Source organism: Ochotona princeps, chromosome 9 (genome assembly GCF_030435755.1).
Source record: "Ochotona princeps isolate mOchPri1 chromosome 9, mOchPri1.hap1, whole genome shotgun sequence".
In the NCBI taxonomy this organism is placed as follows: Eukaryota; Metazoa; Chordata; class Mammalia; order Lagomorpha; family Ochotonidae; genus Ochotona; species Ochotona princeps.
In genome coordinates, this window is record NC_080840.1 from 13,172,585 (window position 1) to 13,195,132 (window position 22,548).

The following is a 22,548-nucleotide window of genomic DNA, read 5'->3' on the forward strand; positions in this document are numbered from 1 at the left end:
AAAAAAAAACTGTCCCAATCACAACTGGCCCACTGTAATTAGGACAAAATTACAAGGTTTTCACTGTGAACAATATGTACAAATCTGCCCCCCAAAAAAGTGATTACTAAATGTCAACAGCAACAACAAAATCAAGGTCCATTATGTAGAATAAATAACATTTATTTTTATTTATGATTCATAGAAATTTCCTATTTTTTACAAAAAAGATTTATTTATATATTTGAAAGTCAGTTACACAGACAGAAGGAGAGAAGGAGAGGTCTTCGATCCACTGGTTCACTTCCAAACTGGCAGTGATAAGCCAGGGCTGCACCAGACCAAAGCCAGGAGGCATGGAGCCTCATCTGAGTCGCCCATGTGGGTGGCAGGCACCCAAGCTCAGGAGCCATCTTCTGTTACTTTCCCAGGCCACTAGCAGCGCACTGGATCATGAATGGAGCGGCCAGGACGAGAACAGGCTTCCATACGGGATGCAGGCTTGCAGGTGTTATTCCACAACATTGGCCCCAGGAGTTGCACATTTCTATTTGCCTTCACAAATTATTCTAAATAAAACTGAATAACCCAGACAACTGGAAAATAAAGCTGGCTCAAATGAGAGTACATTTTCATTCCTGGCAAGTTGATCTTAAACTGTTATAATATTAATACTTTTTTAGTGTCTAGAATCTGATGGAATCAATATATTTTTACATTCGAACTACTAAATTCCAATTAGTGATTGTGTCTTGTAAATAGTCCTATACTGCCAATGACCAACCTAGGTCAAGAAGGGCCCTGGCTTCTTAGAAGAGGTGTTCTGGTGCCACCTAGTGGTACACATTTCTCACAAAAATGAACCAGGAAAGACCACAGTTCTCAGTGTGGCTCTAGCTACAAAACCAATATAATAAAAATTTTATTAGCATGTGGCCACAACTAATGTTCAACTCACTAAGTTCTTTTTTTTTTAAAGATTTATTTTATTTTTATTGGAAAGTCAGATATACAGAGAGGAGGAGAGACAGGAAAATCTCCTGTCCACTGATTGACTCCCCAAGCGGCTGCAGCCGCCAGAGCTGAGCTGATCTGAAGCCAGGAGCCTGAAGCATCCTCCAGGTCTCCCACGTGGATGCAGGGTCCCAAAGCTTTGGGCTGTTCTCAACTGCTTTCCCAGGCCACAAGCAGGGAGCTGGATGGGAAGCGGGACCACTGGGCCCAGAGCTGGCATCCATGGGCGATCCTGGGTGTACAAGGCCAGGACTTGAGCTGCTAGGTTACCATGCCAGGCCCAACTCACTTACTTCTAATTACTGCTTCCTTTCAATAACATAATTATGGCATAAAGTACAAGGGCAAACCCAAAAGAAATGTCCCCTTTTTCAAAACTAGAATCCTAATACTAAGAACTAGTTCTCTAGATGAAGAAATACATAACAACACAGCAGAAATCCAAGATAGGAGTCTTGCATAGAAAACAAGCCTTGAAAATACCAAGTCAGTGTTGCTGACACAGCAAGTAATCAAGTAACTTGAGAACATTTTTAAATAAAAGCAAAATGATTACTCCATTTTCACAAAATGATGTGCACAGATCCTGGCCTACAGTAAGACTAACAAATATTACCCATGATGATAACAAGTCGGGAACCTTTCTCCTGCCAAGGGTCATTTGGGTATCTATCGCATCATTCCCAGGTCTCACAAAATTATCAATTTAAAAAGCAGCCTGCTAGCCATTTACTGAATTTCAAGCAGTATGCATAATTTTCTGGTTTTACTTTTTTTCTATCTTTAGCAAATGTTTAGATTTCAGAACGCCTCATAGAGGAGTAAAACTATCACCTCACAAACAAACCATTCTCAACTAAACACTTAAGAGTTGCGAATGCGAAATGTCAACTATTCCTGGGGGCAAGAAAATGTAATGACATTTTCTAATCGTTTCTCTTCTTTTCAATGGTCACTCTATTCATCATTAACTCTGAAGGAATTGTCACAAAGGGAAAATGATACTTCTTGGGTAGGTGGGGACTAAGGTGAGGAAAAAGGGGTGAAATCTACAAGGGCGATTATTCCCAGCCAGAATCAAGTTTGGTTACATGAAAGAACCAAAGAAAGAATGGGGATTCAGCCCACTGGCATCTCCATCAAGCACGCCTGCAAAGCAAGAGCAAATGTGGTACTGGCTGCTTGGTCACGTGAGGCGAGTCTGGAAGTGGCCCGCCAGGTTCAGACAGCGCCTGCACTAGCTACAGCTGCTTCCTTTCACCTTTACGGAAGTGCCTGAGCCAAACGTGCCATCTCCATCTCCAAAGATTGGTCACAGAGAGCTGCCAAGAACTTCACTACAGAACAGGGCAAGAGTCAACAGGCTCTTTTGCAGAAGCATCCAACCTCAGTCTGGTATTCAAAAATCAGATAAAGTTCCCCTCGACAAAATGCCCAAGGTTTTCTGAGGTAAATGTCACTAAATGTTATGGACTGCAAATGCCACCAGATTGGCTCAGCACATTTCTGATATAGTGTAATGGTGGAGGGCAGAAATCAGACTCACACTGCTTATCCTCAAATCCCTACTCTGTCCCTAACTCAACTCTGCTACCCAGCAGACACCCTGCCCTTCTCTAAGGCCCTGGTCTCTCAGGTACTTCGTGGAGCTAACCAGTCGCTACCTCACAGGCTCACACGAGATACCACACAGGCAAACAGCCCTGCCAACCACGCATGTCTAACAGAGGATCCTTAGGGTCATTACCACGTGTCTCCCATCACTACCACACTCTAGCATTGCTCAGCAAACACCCTGTCTAACGACAGTAACTGAAGGCTCCCTGCCTCAGAGGTCCAAAGAAATAAAATGAAAAGTAGCACAGAAAGAAAAAAAGTCAAAATATCTTCATCAAGGTTTTCTCATTTGTTAGACTCTTGAACAATCCAAAATACATCCCTTTGTCCACGTGCCTCTTGCAGCACCCATTTGAGCCACCTGCTAAGATGCTGCTGGCTAGCAGACACACATGCTATCCAGCTGTGCCTGGTTCACTACCTGGCTCCAGCACCTGTCCTCAACCTCCTGCTAACCCAGCCCTGGGGATGGCTCATGCAGTTGGATCCCTTCCATCCACATGGGAGAGCTGAACTGTATTTCCAGCTCCAACCTCAGCCATGTCCTAGCTTTTGTGGGCACTTGGGACATGAACCCAAGGACCGGGACTTTCTTTTTGTCCTTCTCAAATATGTAGTGAGAATCTGGGAACTTTTCAATCCAAATGCACATACCTTTCCCATAGAATTGGAGCCATTAACCAAGCCTCTATAGCCTGCACAGATGCAGGAAAAGAAAGAGCCCTCAACCCTGAGGTATGTTACCGTTTTAGGAAGGACCACTTCTCAGATTTACTCAACCTTCCAGAGCTACTAAAACCAATCCCAATCATCATGGTTCTTATAAATGAGGCCAGTACATTCTGTACAAGAAAGCATAAAACAAACTCAAAACCCAAAAAAATTAAGCTTCAGTTGTTTGAAAATTCTCATTATGTAACAAATTTCATTTTCCAATTAGGCCAAATGAAAAAAACATTACTAGAATACCAAGAAATTTAGAGAAAAACTAATTAAAAAATCAGGTCCAGGAATTAGGAAAATGTAACCAATCAGAAACAAAAACCAAACCCTTCAGCATCCCACAAGCTCTTGGGGGCCAGAACCCCCTTTACTGATCACGTCATAATAACAACAGCAAGAGAACCGCAGGGTGAAGGATGAACAATTACCCCCAAAAAGAACTGCTGCTTGGTTTACCAAAGCTTATTCTAATTTGAAATGAAACTGCGACACCCTAAAAGGCCAACAAGAAGGCTGCCCTATCTTACAAGGCTACCAGGAAAAGAGGGCATTTCTGCTCTGAGGAGAGTTCATAGACTTTGCTACTCGCACTTCCTCACTTGGTTTTATTGTATTTTCAGTTGTTTGTATGTATGTGTGCACGTATGTATGTATGTATGCATCCATGCATGCATATATGACAGAGGTAGAGTGACACAGACAGGAGAGACAGAGAGAGAAAAGCAGACATCTTCCATCTGCTGGTTCACTCACCCAAAGTCTGCAACAGCCAGGAAGCCAGGAACCAGGAGTGCCCCATGGCTAGCAGGCACACAAGCACTTAGGTCACATCTGTCTCCACGCTCCCTGTTAATGTGTCTGGGAAAGCAGAAGATGATGTCCCAGGTCCTTGGGCTGCTGCCACTCACGTGGACTGTCTGGAAGAAGCTTCTGCCTCCTTACAGGAGTTTGGTCCAGCCAAGGTCATGGCAGCCATTTACAGAGTTAATCAGCAAATGGAAGTTCTCTCTCTCTCTCCCACTCTGTTAACTCTGCTTTTCAGATAAATTTCATTTTTCACATCTACTGCCTGTCAGGTGCATTAAGCAGGAAGCTGGAGTGAAAGCAGAGGTGAGACTCCATCCCAGGCATATGGCACAGGATGCTAGTCTCCCAAGTGGTGACTGAAACCTCTGTGCCAGAACACCCACCCCGTTCTAAACAATTTATAAACAGTACTTCATTTAATCCCCACGATACTCTTTTATAAATGAGAAACCTAGACAAATGTCCAAGATTATGAAGATACTAAGTGACAAAGATAGGATAAGAATGCCAGGTGTTCTGCACCCAAAGTCCTACATTCCACGAGCCTACGCTGCTGGCATGACAGGCATATGGAGGAAATCCTCTTCACTGTAACTGCAGCAGCCTCTTCCTCCAAGCATAGTCAGCACTGTCAGGATTAACCGTATTTTTTTAATTTTTAATTTATTTTTAATTTATTTTAAGGGAAGAAAGAGATAGAAAATAAACAGAAAGAGATATTTACTCTTCACCCCTCAAATGCCAACAATGGCTAAAACCAGGGAAGGTTGAAGGCAGGAGCTCAGAATTCAACTTGGGTCTTCCACACGGGTGGCAGGAACCCAGCCACTAGAGGGATCATTCATGACAGATGTTGAAGTAGCACTGTGATAAGAGCACTTTGCATATATTACTTCATCTAATTCCAATAATCTTACGAAGTAAGTTTTTTTTTCCACACAGATGAGGAATGAAAGTTTCAAAACTAAAAACCTACCTTGCCCAAAGTGATGGAACTAACAACTGGAGCTAAGATTGCAGCCACTATCAAGTCAGTTGTAGGCATCTGCTCCTGCACATGATACTCGTCTCTATTATAGGTTGAAGGTTCAATTAACCTTCAACTTTCCCTAAATACCAGGTGTTTTTCCGCTCTCTGCATACTTGGACAGAACCTCAATCTGAGACCATATTGAAACTACTCTCCTATATGCATCAAAATATTAAAGAAATTCTTCGGGCCCAGCAGCGTGGCCTAGCAGCTAAAGTCCTCACCTTGAACGCCCCAGGATCCCATATGGGTGCCGGTTCTAATCCTAGCAGCTCCACTTGCCATCCAGCTCCCTGCTTGTGGCCTGGGAAAGCAGTCGAGGACGGCCCAAGGCCTTGGGACCCTGCACCCACGTGGGTACCTGGAAGAGGTTCCTGGCTCCCGGCATTGGATCGGCTCAGCACCGGCCCGTTGTGGCTCACTTGGGGAGTGAACCATCGGATGGAAGATCTTTCTCTCTGTCTCTTCTCCTCTCTGTATATCCGGCTTTCCAATAATAATAAATCTTTAAAAAAAAGAAAGAAAGAAAGAAAGAAAGACATTCTTCACAGAACTAGAAAAAAAAACTAAAACTCACATGGAGCCACCAAAAAAAAAAAAAAAAACCCAAATACCTAAAGCAATCAACAAAAAGAACAAAGCAAAAGGCATTACACTGACTTTAAAATATACCTCAAAACTATAATCATCAAAACAGTGTGACATTGGCATTAAAAACAAACACAAAGACCAACGAAACAGAATGAAGTGCCTAGAAGTGAATCCAGGCATCCACAGACACCTGATCTTCACCAAAGGTGCCAAGAATATTCACTGTTGAAAGAACAGTCTCTTTAATAAATGTTGCTTAGATATCCACATGCAGAAAAATAAACTAGACTACCTCTCACAACTAAAAATGGACTAAATACTCAAATCAAGACCAAAGAACAATTAAATGATTAAAAGAAAACAGAGGGAAAATGTCTCATGATGTTAGAGTGGGGATATCTTTTTGGCTACAACTCCAAAAGTGTCACAGGAAAGAACATTTGAAAAAAACAGACAAATGGGATAGCATGAAACTAAAAGCATGCGCACAGTAGTGAAGAGATAACTCTATGGACAAGAAGAAGATATTTGCAAATTGTACATCTGATAAGGATTGAGATCTAGAATATACAATGACCTCAATAGCCAAAAATACAAATAAATAAACAAGTAGAAAAATTTTAAAACACATATGAGTAGGCAGCAGGAATATTAAATGCTCAATATCAATAATCAGTAAGGAAATTCAAACCAAAACCACCACAATGACATGTACCCCATTGATGCAGGAACAGATGTTATGAAAAAAATAAGTAAGTAAGTGTGGGAAAAGCTATGGAGGAAGGGAAATCCTTACACATTACTGATGCCAGTGTAACCTAGAACAATCGTTTCTGAAAACAGTACAGAGATTTCTTCCCAAATGAAAACTAGGACTACCATATAACTCAATAATCAACTTCTCATTGGGCAAATATTAAAAAAAAAATCAGTGTGCTGCATGCCTATGTTTTGTGCAGCACTACTCAAAATAGCCAGAAACAGAACCAACCTAAGTGTCTATCAACTGATGAAGAGGGTGTGTGTGTGGGTGTGTGTCTGTGTGTCTGTGTGATGGAATATTATTCACCCATAAAAAGGAATGAATCTGTCATTTCTAAAACATGAACTGCAGGTGCTATGTTGAATGAAATAAGCCAGGCATACAAAAATGAGTACGGCATGATTAGGGATCTAAAAGAGTTGATTTTACAGAAGTTGACAATAAAATAGTATCTGCAGGAGCTTGCAGAGAATGAGGTGTGCAGGAAGGCCACCACATACCACGTCAGAAGCTTGTCATAGCACAAAGGAGGGGGGCCATAGATAGGAAAGATTTTCAGTGTTTTCATCACAAAAAGAAAAAAAAAGCAATGCTTACCCTGCACTGCCCTAATCTAAATCTGTACTGAAACCTCACAAAGAAACTCATGAATATTCACAATTCACATGTGTTAAATTAAAAAAAGACAATGGAAAACATGTATCACAGTAAAAAAGTTGGGGCTTTACAGTTTTATTTTCGATAGAAATTAACCTTGGGAAACTCATTTAATTTGTAATTAGTTATGCCTTGATTTCTTACCAATTATTTTATTGTATAGTTGGAAATTCTTGGAAGAAGAAAAATATACCAAAAGTCTACTAGGAAACATGAAGAAAACCTTGAGTGGATAAGTTGTGCTTTATGGTATTTAATTACACCAAATTAGAGCATTCATCGATTTAAAGAAAAAACAACTCGCCTCACAGGTTCTTGGACCGAGCCTGCTGGGAGCCACCCTAGGCTTGCTTTCTATGGAAATGTCTCCTGGCATCCACTTCCTGCTCAGAAGTACTCACACTTTGCTTCATGTGCCGCTGGGGCTCAGAGTGTGGTCCTGGGAATGCTTTCAGTAGTCTATGGGTCGAAACTATTTTCATAATGATGTGACTTCTTTGTTTTATTGGACAGACACTGATGGTACCAACACAATTGTGAGAAAACAGGCTGGTGCCTTAGCATATATTAGAGTCATAGCACCAAGCTGTACCACCTTAAGTAACTGCACTCTCCATCATGGGCTCAAAGGAAAGTGCCTATTTCACTTCAGAATGTCCTTGGTGAAAGGATCAGTGTACTAAGTATCATTAGGCACATCTTTTAATATTGTGTGATAGAATGATAAGTAAACATAAAATACATTTGCTGCTCATGAAAGAATGATGGCTATCTCAAAGAAAAACCTTGTATAACTGTATGAGCTGCAAATGGACTTGGCTACTGCTTCTCATGGAATATCCTTTTGGATGGGAAGAATTATTAACTAACTATGGCTATGCAGATTTAAGTATCTGGTAGACAAAAATGAACAAACTAAGAAACAAGCAATTATCCTAGCAGGTAAGTTACCGTCACCCACATCTGAGCACCTGGGTTCAATTCTCTGCTCCAGGGCTTCCTGCAGCTTCCTGCCAAGGCAGATACTCGGAGTCATGGAGGCCTGGTGGAGTTGCAGCTTGGGCTCTGGCCTCAGTCCAGCCACAGGCCTTGCAGGAACATGGGGTGTAAGCCAGCAGAAGGAACTCACTTTTCCTCTCAGACACATAAACACATTGAGTTTATTATTGAAAATGTAGCCGATAATATCTATTGCTAATGACAAAATGTGAGCTTTAAAAAGTTTAATTTTGAAAAATATGCTTTCACAATGTTAGTCTGCAAGTTTTGGGCTTTTCTGATGAAAACAGTGGTGATGATAATTATTTCCATTTTCCCATTGCTCTGGCATTTGAATACCCGCCTATCTTCCCACTAGAATGATAAACTATGTGAAGGAGCAAACTATTGAACACTTTCTTGTGTCCTCTTTAAAACCCAAACCTAAGCTTTTCGTAGACTAGTCATCTGGGTAGACATTCTAACCTTTAGTATTAGTCTAAATATGTCAATGGATGTCACGTGTATATGAAGTTCATTAAGCATTACAGGCTCAAAGTAACTCCGAAAATTTTCTTTCCATAAAACTTTGCTCAAATTTTTTTCTTGAAATAGTTTTTTTAATATAAATGTAAAACCAAGCATTTACTGTAAGATTAAGCAGATAAAATAGTTCTAATAAACTGCCTATAGCTCTATAGCAGGAGACAGCACTATAGTCTGTGAACCGCATCCAGCCCACTACAAGTTTTCCTCTAGTTTTCTCAGACCACACTCACGCCCATTTATTCATGAACCATCCACAGTGACTTGTGCCCTACAATGGCAGAGATATGAGAGCTCACTCGGGCTGCAAAGTTGAGAGATTTTCTATCTGAGCCTTTATAAACTTGCCAATCCCTGCTATCGAGCATGAATCTCTCAAAAAATGCTTATATGTCCTTTTAAAGTACACAATACAAATATTGTATTTTATGCCAATTTGTGTTTATTTAAAACAAAACATAGGAAAAGTGTAGCCAAAGTACTCAGGAATATCAGAAGTGACAATAATCCCTTGGTGGGAGGGGTGTGTATTTCAGTTCTCTCTTATGGCTTGCTTTTATTGTGATTTTTTTTTTCCAAGCCCATCAACCAAAGCCAAATACCCATCAGGTCCAAATTATATACTACAAACCAGGCTAGGCAATGCTACAGGCCATGAATGGATAACTGGCGTGGAACTGACCCTCCTGGCATGAATGACTACATGAAATACATACTTTTGAGCCTGGTGCAGGCACTGGGATCACATATAGCTACTAGTTTGTCCCAGCTGCTTCACTTCCCATTCAGCTCCTGGCTTATGGCCTGGGAAAGCAGAAAAGGATGGTCCAAAGCCTGGAGACCCTGCACCCATATGGGAGACATGGAGAAAGCTCCTGGTTTCTGGCTTCAAATTGGCTCGGCTCAGCTCCGGCCATTGCAGCCATTTGGGAAGTAAACCAAAAGATGGAAGATTTGTCTCTCCTCCTCTCTTCTTTGCCTTTCCAAGGGAGAGAGAGAGCCAAAGAAGAGAGAGGAGGAGAGAAGAGAAAGGAAGGGAGAGAGGGAAGAACAGAAAGAGAGAGGGAGGGGGAAGAAGGGACTGTCCAATAACGGGCAGGCAGATCAAGGTTACAATTACTGCAGAAAACGTAACGAGAGAAACAAGTACGAAAACTGCTTCTGCCTGTCTAAGGGAGGAGAAATCCAACAGAGCTCAGCAGTCTGGGAGGAGTAAGCAGACAAGACACTGAGCTTCCCAGAGGCTGAAGTTGAAGGGGTGTGTAAGCCTGAGCACTGGGAGGGAACTGTGCAAACAGAGCTCTAGAAATCTGTCTCGGATGCCTTGAGTCCAAAGCTGAATCCTAAACTGCTGAGAAACAATCTCTGGAAGCTATAAAGTGAACAATTCCCCAAAATCATATAGGACTCAGAGACATTAAAATTTCACCTCACCATAGAGGTTTCTCATGCAACCCTCAGTACAATCAATAAAGATTCTAGGGATCTACATTTTGTAACAAGGATAAAATAGCCCTACAATAAAGGCCACACTAAAGCCACCCTAACAAAGAGTCACAAGAAGCCTGGAGAGGATCAGCCTAATTCACAAATCACTTAGCTGCCTGCCAAACCACTGTCATCACTTTTTAAAGGAAGGCTATAAAACCCAAACACTCAACACATAATACATCCAATGTCCATGTCACAAAGCAGCAACAAAGAAGAGGAAAGTGCAGACAAGGATATTAAACAGCTACTACAGACAAACTTCGTATCCTCAAGAACACAGAAGAAGGCAGGAACATGATGAAGGTCAAAATGGGAGACAGAAAAACAAAGAGATTCTAGTTATTTGTTTTCAACAGCTGAAAACATAATATCTGAAATTAAAGACGCCCTAGATAGAATTAACACAAGATTAGACACTACAGATGACAAGACAAATGAACTTGTCAACAAACAGAAACTATTCAGGTTGAAGCCAGACAGTAAGACTGAGGGGAAAATTAACTAAGGTTTCTCATGTGTTATTGCCCAAAAACTTTTGATGCAATTTCTAACAGAATTTCACTGTTTGAACCTACATAAAAGAATCAATCTCACTGAATGATCATACCGAGGACACTTAAACAGCATCCCTAGAGGAAAGCCACCACACAGTTTTACCCCCAAACAGAGGAGAACAGAAGTTTCATTGCTGTCAACACTCACTTTGAGTTTCCACAAGATCCAGAGCAACACTGGACGCTGTATCCATCCCCGAGCTGATGCAGGACTGAAAGTTTCTTAGGGAGGAGAGAGCCGACTCTATCCCGCTGAAGGATATAAATCCAGTGGAGCTTGAGTTCGAGCTGGAACGCCCTGGCATCTTGAAACGATTACCTACATTTTTAAGCACAATAAATAAGAGAATGTCAGAAAAATAACTACAAAGGAAAATTAATAACTACTGTGAATAATCACATGACTGTATTCAACACCCTACCAATGCCACTCTTACCTACATTCTACATCCCCTGAGAGGATACAAAAGTGCTGTTCCATGATCTGGGTCACCAAATTCACAGACTTGGTGGGAACCCATATTCAGTAAAAGCAGAATTTCAGTATAGAATTCTTATCTTGTGGTAAGTCATCTGCCATGAGTATTACAACTTCAGTCATGACATTCATTTTAAACATCCCCTAACCACACCTTCAAACAACTCTTGAAACTGGACCAGTTCTATAAAGCTGTGTACAAAAAGACATGTTTGCTTAATTCAGTAACCACCTGAAATTCAATAAGAGCAACTGAAAAAATGGACAAGTTGAATGGGATGGAAGGACTGAGCCTGGGGGTGTAAACACACAAAAAGGAAACTATCTCAGAATCAGAAATGCAACAGGAATTCATGCTTTGCCACTTTGCGGCTGACCACAAGCTTCTCTGAAAGGCGGGCTTTCTTTCAACAAAGAAGGGATAAGCATGGTGTGGTCTAGCACATGGCACACGAAGACTCAGCGTTAGAGCCTTTGCAATCTCTGGCACTTACATCCTCTCCTCTATCTCACACCAGTACTGCTACTAATACTGTTTTCTCAGTAATGGCTTCCTTTTAATTAGGCTCACTCATTCACTCTACAAATAGATGCTAAAGTTCTTAGGATATGAATCATTAGAATAATTTGAAAACACACAGGATATAAAACAGAGATGCCTGGGAGTCTGACTTCTGTTTATGAGGTGTTAGTCTAACATGAACATCCACTGCACAACTCAGAATCCAGTGACAAATATTTTGTATCTCCTAAGGTGCCAGGCACTTCTTCCAGTATGAAAATGCATTCATTTTCATGAGGTACACTCTTAAGACTTATCTAACAGCACTACGTTGTTTATTCTACCAGCATGAAAATCAACCATGCACCAAGCTGCACACAAAGCACTAGAAGTATTAGCCTCTGCTGCACCTGCTGGCAAGAGCTGAGCCAGGACGCAGTACCTGCTGCCAGATGCTGAGACTGGGGGCGAGCCATCTAGATTGGGCCACAACATCCGCTGGCATGTGCAACAAAAAAGGCCGGGGGCAGACCTAGTAAGGGAACCCCCAAAACTCCCCTGTTGGGCCACTGCTTATAAAGGTGAGCATGAGCACTGGGACTGGGGGTTAGCCAGCCTGGCTAGGTTGCCACACCCACTGGCACGAGAGAAAGCTAGAATGGGTGCAGGGCAACCAGGCTTGGCCACAGCACCAGCTGGCAAGTGTCAGGCCTGGGTGCACGTTATGTCAGGCTAGACTGCAGTATCCCCTGTCTAATGCTGGCAGCATGCCTGCAGAGGAACTGTGAGCACTCTCCAACTAGGCTGCACCTCCCACTGGTGGACCAGGCTGGACAAAGCAGTGGCACCTATGGGCATACCTAAGTGAAGGCCAAATCTTGGAGCTGGCCAGGCTGATCTAAGCCACGGCACCCATACACGAGCATGAGAGCCACATAGGATGCCGGTTGGGTCAGGCTGGCACATGCAAAAACTGGGGTTGGAGTCAGGCCTGTTGGGGTTACTGGGGGTTGCCCCAATTAGGCTGCACCGCCTGCCGGTTTGTATGAGGACCATGTCCGGTGGGCTGGTCAGACTCCACAACACCCATCAGTTTGCATGAGATATGCAATAGGGGCAGAACGGACTAGGCAGCTACATCCACCAGTATATGTCTGTTGGCTGTTGCAAGTGACAGACCACATCTGACCTTGCACTGGCTAATATACACAAGAGTCAAGTCTGAGGATCACCCCAGATGAGATTTCTTGGGGGATTCCCCAACCAGACTGCTGGACTCAAATCCCAGCCACAGAGCCATAGGGCCAATCACAATCTATGTGACCCAACCTTGGAGTGCATGTGCCAGGATTGGACCTCCACAGTTGTTGATGTCTGTGCAGTGGATAGCATGCCCAGATGCACACGGGGGACATAAAAGCCAGCTCACCTAGGTCAGCAGGTGATGTCAACTGCCTCATCAAAGGATGGAAAGTAGAACAGATTGGACAACTCTCCTCCAAGCTTTGCAGCAAGTGTCTGAGTGTGGATGCACTAAGGTAGACTTGGTCAGCCAACATATTTTTCTCAACCCTGTGCAATGAAGCCGATGATGTCTCAGAACTACCAAAACCACTTAAAAAAAATACTCTTCTCCACAATTGGGTCTCTAAGATGTCATTAAATGACTGTCCCCCATCCCCAGGTCTGATGTAGTTTGATAGCAGAGTGTGGCACCCTCCTTTGTGGGAACATAGGAGGAAAAAAAAAAACCTGAAACATTTGTCCCACCACCTTTCTGTATACCTGACCCTCCCTACCCTAAGCAGGGACCAATATGGGCAAGCATCCCTCTCAACCATGTAAACAATGTTAAAAATAAAATAAAATAATTAATTTTAAAATGTTAGCTTCTGCTCTCCAGGGACTCCCACTTTAGCTGGGGAGACCAACATAAGATTTCACAGAATCCACTAGCTAACACAGTTCACCTCAGAGTCTCTGTTAGTCCAGGTATTCACTGCCAACTCTTTGCTGGGGTTGTTGATAGATTTGTTCTGTCCTTCGACTTCTGTTATGGCACCAGGTATCCTCTGCAGGTTCCAGTGTACTGCCATATCCTCCATGTATATCTGGATATGCTGTCCACTACTCCGTCTAAGCTACTGAGGAGGCCCAGCTCTGGCACATACGCTCCACAGTCAGACCATAGAACCTATAATTCTCTCCATGGTTGGAGTTCTGAGTGCTGTGGTTCAGTTGGGGGGATTTCCAAACACCTCATTTGAGGTGATCTCAGACCTGGTTTTTGTGTGGGCATGTCAATATAGGGTCTGGCCCATTCCGTCACCCAAATCTACTTACGTGCGCTCTGGGAGTTACAATTGCTGGGACAGTTCCATCTCCAGTCCTATCTTCTACGCAAACTAATGGGTGTTGCAGTCCAGCCTGATCCTGCCCACCACACATTCGGCCCTCACACAAACCAGTGGGAGTTGCAGCCTCGTTGGAGTGACCCGCAAGAACCCCCACAGGCCTGCTGGCTTTGAATGGGCGCAGCTCTGGCCATTGCAGCCGTGTGAGGAGCAAACTAGAGGATAGAAGATCTTTTTGTATTTCCTCTCCATAAAGCTACATTTCCAATAAATACAAAATTTTAAAGATAGCTGGATTTTGTCCTCAGGAAGTTTAATGGGAAGACAGTGTAGAAGGTCTTCAAGTACAAGACAAAAAATCAGTTCAGTTGGGTATGGGGTAATCAAGGGAAATTTTCAGTTTTAGCTAATTTTTAAAGATTTACTTTACTTTTTACTGGAAAGGCAGATTTAGAAAGAGAAGGAGAGACAGAGGAAGAAGGATTTTCCATTTGCTGGTTCACTCCCAAATGGCCGCAATGGCCAGAGCTGAGCCAATCCAAAGCCAGGAGCTCTCACAAGGTCTCCCCTGCTGGTGTAGTGTCCCAAGACTCTGGGTCATCCTCTGCTGCTTTCCCAGGCCACAGCAGGGAACTGTATGTGAAATGGGGCAGCCAGGACACAAACTGGCACCCATATGGGTACTGACAATGGAGGACACAAACTGGCACTCAAAAGGGGTGCTGGCACTGGAAGGCGGAGGGTTAGCTAGTGAGCCATTGTGTTGGCCCTTATTTTAGCTATTTTTAGAGCTATCTAAAACATCAAGACCTGAGGCAAATATGGCAAACTGCTTCAGATTTTAAAATGTGGGGAAATCAAACAAAGGCTCTCATTACATTATTTCCTAGGACCTAAAAACTTCAAACTAAAACACAGAAAATATGAAAACAAAACAAAAACCAATGATGCTTTTTAAAGATGAATTCGGGGAAATAGAGTGCTTATTTACACCTCAGTTTTTCACAGCAAAAGTCAAGATATTGTGCAAAGTATAAATATAAAAAATGAGCATTAAGTTGGAAAACAGAAATCAAGGGTCAAACAATAGAAATTGGTTTTGGGCCTTGGGTTTGGGGACAAGTGCCGCTCCTCACAGTGTGGCAGCTGTGGGGGGTGCCCCTGCCGGGTCGGACCCAATGCTGGGGGCTCACACCAAAGACACTGCCGCAAGGCAGTGAACGAGTCCTCGGCCTCACCCAGGACCCAAGAGAGCTCTTTCCTCAGGGTAAGTGCGCCATGAGGGAACTTGGGAACTGGCTTAAAATTCCTAGCTCCGCCTAGCTGCTAATATCTTGTGGCTGGGTGAGTTTGGGAGGGGTTCGGGCCTTGGGTTTGGGGGCAAGTGCCGCTCCTCACAGTGTGGTGGCTGTGGGGGGTGCCCCTGCCGGGTCGGACCCAATGCTGGGGGCTCACGCCAAAGACACTGCCGCAAGGCAGTGAACGAGTCCTTGGCCTCCCCCAGGGCGGCCATTGCACCATTGTGGTGCCAGGCTTTGCCTGCTGGCCACCCGGCGGCCTGCTCTGGGGTTTTTTAAGATATGTTTGCTGCCTGGGGACACCCATGACTAAGCCCAATTTTAGTGTAGGTGAGTAGTGAATCTTGGGTGATTCCCAGTGACAGGGTCATGGAAGTTTTAGGCATGCATGGGGACTGAGACTTGGTGGTTTGGAGGGAAGTACTCAGGAGACAATTACGGTTAGTCAAATACTCGAACCCAATTCGGAATACAGAAATGGCCTGTTTGCCTAGAACATCACTGATCGTCACACACCAGCCCACACCAATACTATGGATGGGGGCCTCTTTGGCAGTGATGGGTACCATTACCCAACTGTTTGGTGGAGTGGTGGAGTGGTCACATTTGGCAGGGTCAAGACTGTATCCAGCATGCGAGAGAACTTGGTCTGGGGGTAGACTCTATGGGGTTGTGTGGGCCCAACCCTGTGGAAATACAAGTCCCCCTAGTTGGACACCCTAACAGGGTTGAGTTTCCCACCAAGGGGCGCGTGTGTTGGAATGGGGGCTGCGTTCTATCTAGGAAACAGTTGTAGTCACCCAAGGCACTAGCGTGGGCTGGGATTGGATGCACCAGGCCGGTTCAGATACCAACACCATCTGGTGTCATGGAGAACCAGGGTGGATGTGGGACTGACTAGGCTGGGTCTCAATCCCCTACTGAGCCATGTGTAAGCTGTATGTGGGTATGGACAAGCCATGGCCGGGCTGAAACATCCAACAACAAGAACCAGAATGGGGTGAAAGCCAGCCAGGAAAAGCCACTGTTCCTGCTAAGACAGGAGGTGAACTGAGTAGGGTTGGCTCAAGGACCCCCTGGCATGCGCAAAATCTGGCACTGGGAGGGGTTCTGATGGAGGAGCCTGGGCAACTCCTCTGGCAGGACACAGTCCCTGCAGGTAAGCACAAGAAGCATGATAGGAAACAGCCCAGAATAGGCCTTGGAAAGTTTCCCACTGGCACACATTCAGCATGGGTCAGGAGCAGACCAGGCTGAATCAGTTCACATCATCCACTGGCAAATCCGATCACCAGAACAGAGTGTGGGATGAGCCGGGTTTGGTCGCGACAAAACAAGTACACAGTATGGAATGCCAGGGCGTGGTTGCCTGTACTGGATATGAGTGTAGCACCCAACCAGCACACGTGAGATCCAGGAAGGGAGGGGCAGAACTGGCAGGGGGATTAAGGGGCTGGTCCCCTCGCCGGACGGCTACTCCCACTGGAGAGCGTGGGCTGGGATAGACAGACCAGACTAAGCAAGGCTACAACACCTGTGCACTGCATGTGGACTAGATCAGGGAAAAGCCAGGCTGGGCTGATTATTCCTGTGGGTGCAAGCATAAATTAGAGTGGGTGAGGGATGTTTGGGCATAGCCGCAGCCATCAGCTGGCAGAAGCTGGCACTGGGGACTAATTCTGTCAAGTCAAATCACAGAACCACCTAAAGAGTGCATAAACTGGGACAGAGAGACCTGGGAGGGAAAAAGTGGGTTCCCCCTTCTTGGGTCACTATTCCCGTGGGAGGGCATGAAAACTAGGACGGGGGCTGGGATGGCTAGATAGAGAGGCACTCAATAACATCTGTGAGGGCTGGATGGTTGAGTTGGTTAGATAGAACTAAGCTTTAATACCCATTGACAAGTACCAGAGCCAAATGGGATGGGGGACAGACTGGTCTTCTGCTACACATACTGGCAAACCAGGGTAGGGGGCGGGCCTGGTGGGGGTTATTGTGGGTCGCCCCAACTAGGCTGCAGCTCCCACTGGTTGATGTAAGGGCAGAACCAGACTGGACTGCAACACCCATTGGTTCCAGTACAACTCGGGACTGAAAACAGAACCAACCCAGCAATTGCAACCACCAGCTGATCGGGGTGATGGACTGTGCCGGGCCCTGTGCTTGCTAGAACATACAAGAAACTAGTCTGGGAATACCTCAAAGTTTCTTTGGAGATCTCCCCAATTGAACTACTGGACTCAGAACTCTAACCAAGAAAAGACAGAAGACAGAACAGGTCAATCATTCATCTCAGCTATATGTTGGCAGCGAAATATGGGGCAAACGGAGACTTTATGATGGACCATGTCAATCAGTGGACGACTTCATCGAGTGAAACTGGCAGCGATTCATAACTGGAGAACTATTAAAACCACTTGAGCAAATATCTCAGAGCTTGCCCCACATCCGGGACTTGGGGTGGGCGGGAAACCGGGTGGGGCTTCTCCCTCAATATTCCCCTTTACCTCAGATACACGATGGAAACAATATGGAGATAATGCCATTACCCACTTCCCTATACCCCCTGAACCTTTTTTGTTGTTGTTGTTCTTTAACCGTAATTAACTATGTAAAGATTGTCAACAACAATACAATAAAATAGATTAAAAAAATAGAAATTAACAGGGAAACAGAGTACAGTAGAAAGTGGGAGGGCAGATTTCAGGATGTTATGCACTACTCCACATATAAAACAAATTTGGCTACAAACTTCCTGACAGAACAGGAAAAGAGAAAAACATACTGTAAAGAGAAAAGCATACTGAGAACTCACAAAAAAACACAGCATTCCCTGGCAATGAAGGCACCAGTACTAGCACATATAAGAATTACAATGAAGAAAAAATATAAGCTCCTTATAATAAACGCAACAGCAAACTTGCTAGGACTGTTTATTGCGACTGTCTCTCAAGGTGAGTTAAGGACAGGACACTTGTGACAGATCTCCATGAGGCACTCCCCACACCTCTTTGCCCTTCACTGCAGTTACACAGCTACTCATGCACCACATTTTACAGCTTTCCTTGCAGTGAAGAGTAACCTTGCACTTGACACAACAAAAATGGCCATTTCCACAGGCAATCCATAAAACCCACACACTCTCCATACACCTTCCCATTAGAGAGCCTGGTGCAGGCAAGCACAGTAGCTCATATTCTATACACCAATGATGGAGAATTAGCAGGAAGAAGGAGCCCAGCACCCAACATCAGTGTCTGGAGGAAAACTGCTCATCAATCTGGCTCCTTGCATCAAAGAAATAAACCTCAATTGTGCAAGTCATTTAGAGTTTTGAGTTTCTTATTATACTATAAACTATTACTCAAAAAACATCATTTTTTTACAAATCAAAATGATATAGTTCACATATTCATTTCCCTACTCAACCCTGATTTTAGTCTAAGTCTAAATTATCCAGAGCAGCACTGTCCCAAAGAGCCTTTCATGAGAATACAAAGGTCCCACTGACTGCGTGAGAGTCAGCAGCCAGGAGGCACACACAGCTACTGATTAGTAGCTAAAGTCTTGATAGTGTGACTGAAATTCAGTGTTCACTTTTACTTAACATTAATGAGTTTAAACAGCCACACGGCTCTGTTGTCTACTGCACTGGAGAGTGTATTTCTAGAAGCACAATTATCAAAATAATGTATATATACAAACTTGGAGGCCAACAACAGGGCAAAGCAATAGCACAAACACAGCATATGTTTCTAGATTAATGAAATCACTTGAAGATAATATGTTTAACTAAACAGAGAGTGGAATGGGGATACAACTCCGAGTAGGGGATAACACACAGCCCTTGGAGTCAGACCACCTGGTTTTGCCAGTCAGTAGCCCAATGACTTGAGCTCACAATTCAACCTCACACAGCTTTACTTTTCCCTTCTCTAAAACGGGAAGGATTCAGACTGCTATGCCTTGGATGTGGCCAGAGTGTATCCCCCCAAGGACAGTGTGGGAAGCTTGATCCCGGTGTGAAGTTGAGAGTGTGCGCGCGCGAGAGAGAATGCAGCTGTAAGAGTCGGGGCCTAGGAAAAGGAAAAACTGCCCTCAGAAGAGAATGACATAGTTCTTGCAGGACCAGATTAGTTCCCGAGACAACGGACTGATAGAAAGGAGTCTGGTGCCTCTGAAACATACGCTTTTCATTGGGACATGATCCACACAGATATCCTTATAAGAACAAAGCAGATGGCAGTGCCATCCTCCTGATCCTCCATGACTGTGAGCTGAATAAATGTCTTTTATTCAATACACAGCCAGAGGTATTAACATAAAATGGACTAAGACAAGTGCCTATCTCAAGGGTTACTCTAAGTATTTAATAAGCCTACTACATAGAATAATTTACAGGTGCACTTAGAATATATACATTTAGATTAATGCCCAACACATCTTCTTTATTTTTGAAAATCAGAATTACTGAGATGGAGAGAGAGAGGGGAAGAAAGAGACCTTCCATATGCTGATTCACACCTTACATGGCCATAATACAGGGGGCTGAAACCAGAGCGAGGAGCCTCTTCTGGGACTCCCACAATGGTGGCAGGGGAACAAGTACTTGAGCCATTTTTCACTGCTTTTCCCAGGTCATTAGCAAGGAGCTGGATGTGGAGTGAAGCAGCTGTGACATGAGCCAGCATCCCTATAGTATGTCAGCATTGCAGGCAGTGGCTTTATCCCTTAGGTCACAAGGCCAGCTTCTCCAGCAGGAAAAATGACCAACAACTTCATCACTATAAAACTGCAAGGAGCAATACAAACCAAGAGACCAGACACCGGACACAGTTGCCGGAAATTCCATCCTGTCCGTGCCGCTCCAAACTTCATGGCCTTCATGAAGCTCCTATGTTCTCTATCTTCAGTTTACTGTAAAAAAGGAACAATCCTATCTATTTCACAGAATTCCTGCAAGACTAAATCAAACCAGTGTGCAGGGTGGGTGTTGGGCCTCGCAGTCCTGGTGCAGACTAAGCTGGCATCCCATGTTAGGGCGCCTGGCCTGGAGTCCTTACTCCTCCCAATTACAGTTTCTGGCTGATGTGACAGGGAGGCAGAAGTGATGATTCGAGTTGCTGGGTCCCTCAAATCTGGACTGTGTTTCCGGCTTTTGACTTAGGTCTAGCTATCCCTGGCCACTGCGGTCATTTCTGGTGTTAACCAGCAGATGCTATATCTGTCTGTGGATATGAGTGTGTGCACAGGAGCATATGCTCAAATAAGTAAAAGCAGTAAGTTTAAACACTTAAATTTTGCTGTGTTCCCCAACTTACCTGATCATAAGAATCAACTGACATACTAAACATACAGATTTATGCTCAGAATCTTTTGACAGAGTGCCTGGTGGAGACCAGGCAGAAACTGTTGCATTTGTTTTGTCTTCAAGCATCTCAGATGATCCTTAAGATCAGATAACTGCAGAGAAAACGGGGATTACAGTGTCAGTCGTTCCCTAACACCAAATGGAATGATGCTTGAAGATGGGGGCCATGGAGAGTTCAGTACGTATAGACACCATGCAGTGCCCTCATAAAAGCACCAGCACTCATTTTGTCTCCAACATGTGAAGACCACTGGGCCTGGTGCGGTAGCCTAGTGGCTAAAGTCCTCACCTTGCACATGCCGGGATCCCATATAGGCACTGCTTCATGCCACGACAGCTCCCTGCTTGTGGCCTGGGAAAGCAGCAGAAGATAACCCAAAGCTTTGGGACCCTGCACCTGTGTGGGAGACCAGGAAAAAGCTCCTGGCTCCTGGCTTTGGATTGGCTCATCTCCAGCCATTGCAGCCACTTTGGAAGTGAATCCTTGGATGGAAGATACTTCTCTCTGTCTCTCCTCCTCTCTGTATATCTGACTTTCTAATAGAAAAATAAATAAATCTTTAATAATAATAACAAAAAAAGTGACCATCTGCAAGCCAACAAAGCCCTCAGCAGAATCTAACCAGGTTGGCTCTCTGATGTTGGATTTCAAGTCCCCAGAACTTTGAGAAATAAATTTGTTGCTTAAGCCATCCAGTCTAGGTATTTTATCATAGCAGTCAAACTAAGACACAAATACACATAATGATTGATTCAGAGCAAATACGAAGTGTGCACCACACGGTGGCTATGATAATTTGCCTGAATGCAAAACTCCCATCATTCTAACAAAAGCACTCTTGCAGAGAACTAAGGGGAAATGCGGTCATACCCTTTTATAGTTTAGTACACACCAAGGAAAAGACTGAAATTGGACCGAGAAGCTAAGAGAAAAGATGGAGCAGCAGAAAGTAAGTAGTGCTGGATACAGAAATTAACAGCAACCAGGGCGGAGGGCAGAAAACAACAACAACAAAATGAACAGCAACCCCTGAGTTCTCCAATGACATGCTTTGGTTTGAAGCAGGTTTGTGTTGGTGAAAACTCAGGAGGCACAGCTCCCAGTCTGTCTACTGAAGTGGCAGCTCCTTTAAGAGGCATTTGGAGTCAGGAGGGATTGACCCTCACAGTTGTTTTTCTGCAGGACACTAGTTTCATTAGCTCAAGAACAGATTAGGTCTCATAACTGTCTATCGGCAACTGGCAAGTGAGCTGTTATAAAAGGCATCTGCCTCCCTATGCCCCAACCCCTGCGATGGCTCAACAGCTAAATTCTCGCCTTACATGTGTCTGGATCCCATGTGGACGTCGGTTCTAATCCCGGCTACTCCACTTCCCATCCAGCTCCCTGCTCATGGCCTGGGAAAGCAATTGAGGACAGCCTAAAGCCTTGGGACCCTACACCCGCGTGGGAGACACAGGAGGAGCTCCTGGCTCCTGGCTTCGGATCAGCTAAGCTCCAGGTGTTGCAACCATTTGGGGAGTGAATCAGTGAATCAGTGAAGATCTTTCTCTGTCTCTCTTCTCCAAATAAAAAAGTATATATTAAAAATGGGAGGAGGGGCATTGGCTCTGTCATTCACTGGCAAATGAGCTCCTGCGTGTCCTCTCCCAACATGTGATCCACCACAAGGCCTGCACGAGATGCCGATGCCAGCACCATGTCCTTGAACTCCAAACTGTATGCCAAACAAACCTCCTTCTTAACTTACCCAACCTTAGGTGTTGTGATAAGGCAGCATAAGAACACAGCACC

General features: G+C 44.3%; 1 protein-coding gene across 2 annotated transcripts in view; it reads right to left on the minus strand.

Annotated features, from left to right (window-relative positions):
• The window catches only part of NSMCE2 (NSE2 (MMS21) homolog, SMC5-SMC6 complex SUMO ligase), a 243,301-nt gene that overhangs the window by 218,775 nt on the left and 1,978 nt on the right, over window positions 1–22,548 (minus strand). For both annotated transcript variants that reach the window (XM_004580722.3, XM_058668491.1), the window contains exon 2: window positions 10,899–11,069. In XM_004580722.3, the coding sequence (XP_004580779.2) occupies window positions 10,899–11,055 (157 nt within the window). In that variant the 5' untranslated portion in view covers window positions 11,056–11,069. The remainder of the gene's footprint in view (window positions 1–10,898; window positions 11,070–22,548) is intronic.